We start from the raw sequence: 8,494 nt of genomic DNA on the forward strand, positions 1-8,494 counted from the left end.
AGCTCCATTAGGCCAGTTCGGCCTCTTGATCAGGGCTCTACGTGGCAGTGTGAGCATCTGTCCTTCTCCACCTTCATTAGTGCCGTTTCTCGTCCATTTCAATTTGACAGCGAGGTTGAAAGAGCTCTGAAGTTCAGATGGGGAGTCAAATGGCAGTTGGATTTGGTGCGGGCAAAGTCTCTGTGCTTGGCGACCTGAGGCTGTACAGGGGCCGCCTTACCCAAAGGCCAGCAGCCGGCACCTGGGAGGGGGGGTCCGCAACTCAAGCCGACTGAGCTCTAGTGCAAAGGTCTCTCTGTTCCACTGCTAGAGAGAATGAGGAAGAGAGGGCAGGAGGGAGGGAGGGATGAGGAAAGGAAGAGAGAGAAGGGGGAGGGAAAGGGGGAGAGAGAGAGAGAGAGTGAGCAAGAGAGAGGGGGCATGAGAGAGGGGGCAAGAGAGAGGGGGCAAGAGAGAGGGGGCAAGAGAGAGGGGGCAAGAGAGAGGGGGCAAGAGAGAGAGACAGCAGAAGAAAGGGAAAGAGAGAGAGAAAGGGGTCAGGCAGCGGTGCAGCGGGCTAAGCACACGTGGCACAAAGCGCAAGGACCGGCATAAGGATCCCGGTTCGAGCCCCCGGCTCCCCACCTGCAGGGGAGTCGCTTCACAGGCAGTGAAGCAGGTCTGCAGGTGTCTGTCTTTCTCTCCCCCTCCCCTCTCTCCATTTCTCTCTTTCTCTCTGTCCTGGCCAACAACAATGATAGCAATAATCACAACAATGGGGGGTGCACTGGATTCACAGTACAGGCACCGAGCCCCAGTGATAGATAACCCTAGAGGCGAGAGAGAGAGAGAGAGAGAGAGAGAGAGAGAGAGAGAGAGAGGGAGAGAAGGTGAAGGGAAGAGAGAGGAGAAAGGAAGGGGGGTGGAAAGGGGAAGCGAGAGAGGGAGGAAGGGTAAGGGTGAGGGAGCTTGAGGTAACAGCTTACCACGGCCAAGCACAGACTGAGCACCTTGATCACCTGGGCACCATCTCTGGTCACAGACAGGAAGCTCATTTCCAGGCTCCACACAGGCTCAGCTCAGCAAGGTCCATCTCCTAATGGCGTCCCTCCAGGAAACACATCGCGGACGCCCTGAGCACAGCCGGGAGACCAGGGAGGGGCTGGCAGGTGCTCGGGTCAGCCGGGGTGGTTGACGGACGTGGAGTGGAGCCCTGAAGAGGCCTGAGACTGTCTGCCGCCCGCCGGCCCTCCATGTGAGCAGGCAGGACCTGGTGGGCCCAGGGAGAACGGCCCTTCCGAGTGCTTGGTACCTGCACAGGAGAGCCAGCCTCAGCCGCAGTGCCCACCAGGGGGACAGGCTCAGAGAGGCCTGGGGGCCCCAGGGCCTCAGCTCCCCCTCCCAGTGGAAGGGCTGCAGGTGGGGGTCAGGGGCCCAGGACAGGTGTGAGGCTCAGGGGCCCAGGGTAGGTGGGGGTCAGGGGCTCAGGGCAGGTGTGAGGCTCAGGGGCTCAGGGCAGATGGGGGTCAGGGGCCCAGGACAGGTGTGAGGGTCAGGGGCTCAGGGCAGGTGGGGGTCAGGGGCCCAGGACAGGTGTGAGGGTCACGGGCTCAGGGCAGGTGGGGGTCAGGGCCCAGGACAGGTGTGAGGCTCAGGGGCTCAGGGCAGGTGAGGGTCAGGGGCCCAGGAAAGGTGTGAGGCTCAGGGGCTCAGTGCAGATGGGGGTCAGGAGCCCAGGACAGGTGTGAGGCTCAGGGGATCAGGGCAGGTGGGGGTCAGGTCCCAGGACAGGTGTGAGGCTCAGGGGCTCAGGGCAGGTAAGGGTCAGGGGCCCAGGACAGGTGTGAGGCTCAGGGGCTCAGGGCAGGTGGGGGTCAGGGCCCAGGACAGGTGTGAAGCTCAGGGGCTAGGGCAGGTGAGGGTCAGGTCCCAGGACAGGTGTGAGGCTCAGGGGCTCAGGGTAGGTGGGGGTCAGGGGCCCTAGGATGGGTGTGTGTGAGGGTCAGGGGCTCAGGGCAGGTGGGGGTAAGGGGCCCAGGACAGGTGTGAGGGTCAGGGGCTCAGGGTAGGTGGGGGTCAGGGGTCCAGGGCAGGTGTGAGGCTCAGGGGCTCAGGACAGGTGGGGGTCAGGGCCCCAGGACAGGTGTGAGGGTCAGGGGCTCAGGGCAGGTGGGGGTCAGGGGTCCAGGGCAGGTGTGAGGCTCAGGGGCTCAGGGCAGTTGGGGGTCAGGGCCCCAGGACAGGTGTGAGGCTCAGGGGCTCAGGGCCGGTGGGGGTCAGAGCCCAAGACAGGTGTGATGCTCAGGGGTTCAGGGCAGGTGAGGGTTAGGGTCCCAGGACAGGTGTGAGGCTCAGGGGCTCAGGGCAGGTGGGGGTCAGGGCCCAGGACAGGTGTGAGGCTCAGGGGCTCAGGACAGGTGTTGGTCAGGGGCCCAGGACAGGTGTGAGGCTCAGGGGCTCAGGGCAGCTGTTGGTCAGGGGCCCTGGACAGGTGTGAGGCTCAGGGGCTCAGGGCAGGTGGGTGTCAGGGGCCCAAGACAGGTGTGAGGCTCAGGGGCTCAGGGAAGGTGGGGGTCCGGGCCCCAGGACAGGTGTGAGGGTCACGGGCTCAGGGAAGGTGGGGGTCAGGGCCCCAGGACAGGTGTGAGGGTCAGGGGCTCAGGGCAGGTGGGGGTCAGGGGTCCAGGGCAGGTGTGAGGCTCAGGGCTCCGGGCAGGTGGGGGTCCGGGCCCCAGGACAGGTGTGAGGGTCACGGGCTCAGGGCAGATGGGGGTCAGGTCCCAGGACAGGTGTGAGGCTCAGGGGCTAAGGGCAGGTAAGGGTCAGGGGCCCAGGACAGGTGTGAGGCTCAGGGCTCCGGGCAGGTGGGGGTCCGGGCCCCAGGACAGGTGTGAGGGTCAGGGGCTCAGGGCAGGTGGGGGTCAGGTCCCAGGACAGGTGTGAGGCTCAGGGGCTCAGGGCAGGTGGGGGTCAGGGGCCCAGGACAGGTGTGAGGCTCAGGGGCTCAGGGTAGGTGGGGGTCAGGGGCTCAGGGCAGGTGGGGGTCAGGGGCCCAGGACAGGTAAGGGTCAGGGGCCTAGGACAGGTGTGAGGCTCAGGGGCTCAGGGCAGGTGGGGGTCAGAGCCCCAGGACAGGTGTGAGGCTCAGGGGCTCAGGGCAGGTGGGGGTCAGGGGCCCAGGACAGGTGTGAGGGTCACGGGCTCAGGGCAGGTGGGGGTCAGGTCCCAGGACAGGTGTGAGGCTCAGGGGCTCATGGCAGGTGGGGGTCAGGGCCCAAGACAGGTGTGAGGCTCAGGGGCTCAGGGCAGGTGGGGGTCAGGGCCCCAGGACAGGTGTGAGGGTCAGGGGCTCAGGGCAGGTGGGGGTCAGGGGCCCAGGACGGGTGTGAGGCTCAGGGGCTCAGGGCAGGTGGGGGTCAGGGGCCCAGGACAGGTGTGAGGCTCAGGGGCTCAGTGCAGGTGGGGGTCAGGGGCCCAGGCAGGTATGAGGCTCAGGGGCTCAGGGCCGGTGCGGGTCAGGGCCCCAGGACAGGTGTGAGGGTCACGGGCTCAGGGTAGGTGGGGGTCAGGAGCCCAGGATGGGTGTGAGGCTCAGGGGCTCAGGGCAGGTGGGGGTCTGGACAGGGACCTGGGCCTGAGTGAGTGACCTCAGCCACTTTTAAAAAAATTTTCTTTATTTACTTTTTTGGATAGAGACAGCCAGATGTTGTTAGGAAGCGGAGGCAGAAGGAGAAACAGAGAGACACCTGCAGCCCTGCTCCACCACTCGTGAAGCTTTCCCCCTGCAGGTGGGGACCGGGGGCTTGAACCCGGGTACTTGTGCGCTGTAAAGTGTGCCCTCAGACAGAAGTGCCACCCAGTCCCTTGGACTGTGATCCGAGAAGGAGGCCCCAGCTCCCTCAAGGAAGCCCCATGTGAGGTGAGAGAGCTCACTGCCCAGGCTCAGCCCCCACCAGGCCCCACCTGGCCCTGTTCTCTCTGGGCCCTGCTCTCCAACCCGGCCGCCCCCGGTTCTGGTTCTGGCCCCGGTCCGGCTCCCACAGGCAGTGAGGCTCTTTCTCCACTTGGCCCGGCTACCTGGTGCTCCTGGTGCTTCTGAAGTAATAAATCAGAGCCCGGCCAAACAGAATTAAGAGAGGCAATTATTTCTGCTTTCAGAAAGCCTTTGCCTAAACGACACTCTAAGTGATTCTCTCCCTAAAAACATCAGAGGATTAATGGGGTCTTTTTTTTCTTTGTAGCTGGAAACTGGCGGGCACAGATGGAGGGAGGTCAGTGAGGGTCCTGGGGCGGCATGCTCAACTCAAGTTCCACTAATGACATGGACGGCTGGGAAAAGCAGCCCCAGGGCAGGAGCGGGGGCAGGGGCACGTCTCCATGTGGAGAGAGAGAGAGAGAGAGAGAGAGAGAGAGACACGCTGACTTCAGAAGCCGTGTGCCTGCACTGGGGTGCTGGCGCTGGGTCCTCCTCAGAGCAGAGAGGGGCTTTGGGGACCTGCCCCCACTCCCCGCAGAGACTCTGCCCTTAGGATGGAGCCGTGCGGGATGAGACAGAGAGTGCTGGGCCTCTGCTCCAGGCAGGACTCAGGAGAGCTGGAATCAGGTCATTCTGCCTGGAGGAGGGAGCCTGGAGGACCAGCTCAGTAGCAAAGGGTCTGGGGGTGTGTGGGGGGCCTTCAATTTCCTGCCTGCCCCTGGCAGCCTTGTGACCCCACACAGACTTGGGCTTGGGCGAGGCCTGGGCTGCAGTGAGCAGGGTGAACTGGGGAGCGAGGGCCCCTCAGCAAGTGGGGGCTGGGACTCCTGGGCCCTTACCTGTTGGGAGAGGCAGGCCTGCTCCCATGATGCTCAGACCCGGGGCTCACGGGGGGGCTCACGGGGGGCTCAGAAGGGGCTCACACGGGGCTTAAAGGGGGAGTTGACACGAGGATCACGGGGGGCTCACGTGGCGCTCATGGGGGGCTCACACGGGGCACACAGGGGGCTCACACGGGGCTCTAGAATGGGGGTCAGACCTGGGGCTCACAGTAGTGGGGGGCTCAGGGGTCCACATGCAGACCTACACGGGGTTTCACACCAGGGCTCATAGGGGCTCACGGGGGGAGGGGCTGGGGGTCGCCAGGGTCATGACTTTCAGGAGCCAGGAGGAGACGCAGGAAGCCCCCCCAAGAAGAGCTGTCACCCCTGCCCCCACCCTGGCCTCCACCGGGTCCCTGAGGCCACAGCAGCACATCACCAGGTCCCCAGCACCTCCTGTGACCCCTCCCTGTCTCCTCTGCACCGTCGCCCTGGTCCGTCCCTGGGTGCGTGGGTGAGGCCACAGCTGGGTGACGTCTGGGTGACGGTCCCTCCCGGGCCTCCTGTGGCTCCGTGTTCACAGCAGCAGGAGCCCTGCAGCCCGTGTGGCCAGCGGCTCTCCAGGAGACTCTGGGCATATCCATCCCCTGGCCACAGCAGCTCCCTCGCCGCCGAGGGGACACCGAGACGCCCCCTGGAAGTGGCCCTGAGGACAAAGACACCCCGCGTGGGGGCGTGGAGACGGCTTTTGCGGCGGCCGGATCAATAGCTCTCGGCCTCCTTCAGGAAGACTAACACTCGAGACCGATGCTTTAAGCTCTTTAGAAATTGAATTCATGAAGCCGTCCAGTGTCCCCGGTGCCCAGCTTGGCCGGTGACATTTATTAATGTTTCTGCGGCAAACAGGAGGGGGAGTTCTCCAAAGGCTCTCGTCTCTGCTCTTCCAGAAAATATTGATTCCTTTTTATTTTCTTTTTTTCCTCTACAAGAGCCAGGGAGAGGGTGAGGAGTAAGGAAACTGCTCAGAGCAAGAGACCTTGACAAGAACCAGTGGCTCCAGCTGACTTGACAAAGCTGTTCCCCTAACAGCTCCGGCCCACATGCCCACCACCGGCGGCAGCACCGGCACGTGTCCACTCAGGTCACCTTGCTCCCGTGGACACGGGGCTCCCCCATGTGCCCCAATGGCCAGAGGCTCTTTTGTTTGTCTGTCTGTCTGTTTGTTGACAGCCTATTTTTCAGTTCCACCTAGTCAGATCAGTCAATTGTTTGCAAAATATATTGCAATTTTTTTGTCTTAAAATATCTTTATGACTTACACAGCCAGAAATCAAGGGGGAGGGGGAGATACAGAGAGAGAGAGAGACAGAGAGATACCTGCAGCCCTGCTTCACCACTCACAGAATGGGCTCGAACCCAGATCCTTGCGCATTGTAACATGTACGTTCAACCAGGCGCGCCCACACTTCAGTTTCAAGATGCCAGATGTGTGTGTGGGGGGGTGTCACTGCTTGGGCTACTGGGTGGGGAGCACACCCTGGTAAGGGGCCCCGTGGGCGAAGGTCCTGGGGAGGCCCTGAGGACTCTCATGTGGCACACAGCAAGGGGTGGGTGCTGGGTGTTTGGGGGGCTGGGACAGTGACCACAGGATGAGCACCCAAGTCCCCCCACCTCAGACCCCAAGGCGGGTACTGGCTCAGGCCCCTAGGACAGGCCATGCCCGCTTGCCGTGCCCCGTCCTGAGCCGCACCCAGGCGGCTCTCCACCCCTGGGCCCAGCGAGAGCCTCCTGTCCCTGGTCAGTGTTGGGCTGAGCACGTTTCACGGGGCAGTGTGGACGCTCAGCTTGACGGTGCCGGTCCTGGTGTCCTCCTGCCCCTGCAGGCACAGGGCACTGGCCACCGTGCTGCCGAATTCAGAGGCGGGTGGACCCCTCCCGGCATAGCCGCAGAGAGGAGCCTCAGGGGGCACAAAGCACCAGGACCTGAGCAAGGACATGATCCGGGTTCGAGCCCCCGGCTCCCCACCTGCAGGGGGGAAGCTTCACAGGCGGTGTAGCAGTTGTGCTGGTGCCTGTCTCTTTCCCTCTCCATCTCTCCACCCTCAGCTTCTCTCTGTCCTGTCCAATAAAATGGAAAAAATGGCCCCCAGGGGCAGCGGATTCATAGTGCCTGCACTGAGCCCCAGTGATAACCCTGGAGGAGGGGGGGGACGGAGGGGGGAGAGAGAGAGAGGCGGGGAGAGAGAGAGGGAGAGGGAGAGGGAGAGCGAGAGGGAAAGAGAGGGAGAGAGAGAGGGGGAAGGGAGAAAGGGCTCAGCCCCCAGCCACACGTGCCACAGCCAGGTGCTGTGCTCTGCTCAGTGAAATAAACAACCAAATATACCATTTCTTTCCTTATTTTAATTTTTTTATTGACATCAGGGCTGTCATGTGGACTCAGCGCCTGCACGAGGAATCTCCCCTCCTGGTGGCTGTTTTTCCTTTTTTATTGTACAGGACAGTGAGAAATTGAAAGGGGCTGGGGTGGGGAGATAGGGAAGGAGAGAGACAGAGACTCCTGCAGCCCTGCTCCACCACTGGTGAAGATGGTGGCTGGGGGCTTGAACCCGGGTCCCTGTGCATGATGACTTTGCACTTGGCTGGGTGCCAGTGCCCGGCCCCAAAGCAAACAGTCTCTAGAGACTGATCAGATCGGCACGGGGGTGTTCACAGCGGGGAGGGCTTGGCTGAGCCGGCCGTGACCATAGGTGTGCGGCCGAGACCTTGCTGGCAGGGCCTCTCTGTGGAGCTGGGGCGGCCACCTCGAGGCACAGCCCGGCAGGCTCAGCCTCGGCAAAGAGGCGTCTGGGAGATGCCGGGCTAGGCCAGGCCTCCGACCCCGCTAGTCCATTCTCCCGGATGAATCATTTACCCAGCCGCTGGCTGCTGCGGAAGCCCTAGGCAGGGCTTGCGGGAAACGCTGACGCAGACCCCGCTCCGGACGCCCAGGGAAGGGCAACTTGGCCCCCGCACACGTGCACATGTGAGAGCGAGCCTGGGGGCAGTGTGTGGTGTGCACATGTACGGTGTGTCTGTGTGGTGTGCATATGGGTGTGTGAGTGTGAGTTCAGGTGTGAGTGTGCGCAGGTGTGTGTGTGTGTGCAGGTTAGAGTGTGTGTGCAGGTGTGAGTGTATGTAGGTGTGTGTGAGAGAGAGCAGGTGTGAGTGTATGTGCAGGTGTGTGAAAGTGTGTGCAGGTGTGAGTGTGTGTGAGCAAGTGTGAGTGTGAGCAGGTGTTAGTCTATGTGCAGGTGTGGATGTGTTTGCAGGTGTGAGTGTGTATGTGTGCAGGTGTGGATGTGTGTGCAGGTGTGAGTGTGTGCAGGTGTGTGAAAGTGTGTGCAGGTGTGAGTGTGTGTGCAGGTGTGTGTTTAGGTGAGTGTATGTGCAGGTGTGAGTCTGTGTGCGGGTGTGATTGTGTGTGCAGGTGTGAGTGTGTGTGCTGGTGTGAATGTGTGCAGGTGTGAATGTGTGCAGGTGTGAATGTGTGCAGGTGTGTGTGCAGGTGTGAGTGTGTGTGCAGGTGTGAATGTGTGCAGGTGTGAATGTGTGCAGGTGTGTGTGCAGGTGTGAATGTGTGTAAGTGTGTGATAATGTGTGTAGGTGAGTGTGTATTCAGGTATGAGTGTGTGCAGGTGTGTGTGCAGGTGAGTGTGTGTGCAGGTGTGAGTGTGTGTAA

General features: G+C 62.1%; 1 protein-coding gene across 1 annotated transcript in view; it reads left to right on the top strand.

Moving 5' to 3' along the window:
• Window positions 1–5,571, top strand: part of LOC132536437 (proline-rich protein 2-like) — a 25,008-nt gene extending 19,437 nt beyond the window's left edge. Inside the window, exon 3 of the mRNA XM_060184304.1 lies at window positions 5,360–5,571. Coding sequence (XP_060040287.1) covers window positions 5,360–5,571 — 212 coding nt within the window. The remainder of the gene's footprint in view (window positions 1–5,359) is intronic.
• The last annotated feature ends 2,923 nt before the right edge of the window (window positions 5,572–8,494 follow it).

This window comes from Erinaceus europaeus, unplaced genomic scaffold (assembly GCF_950295315.1).
Source record: "Erinaceus europaeus unplaced genomic scaffold, mEriEur2.1 scaffold_393, whole genome shotgun sequence".
NCBI classification, from domain to species: domain Eukaryota; kingdom Metazoa; phylum Chordata; class Mammalia; order Eulipotyphla; family Erinaceidae; genus Erinaceus; species Erinaceus europaeus.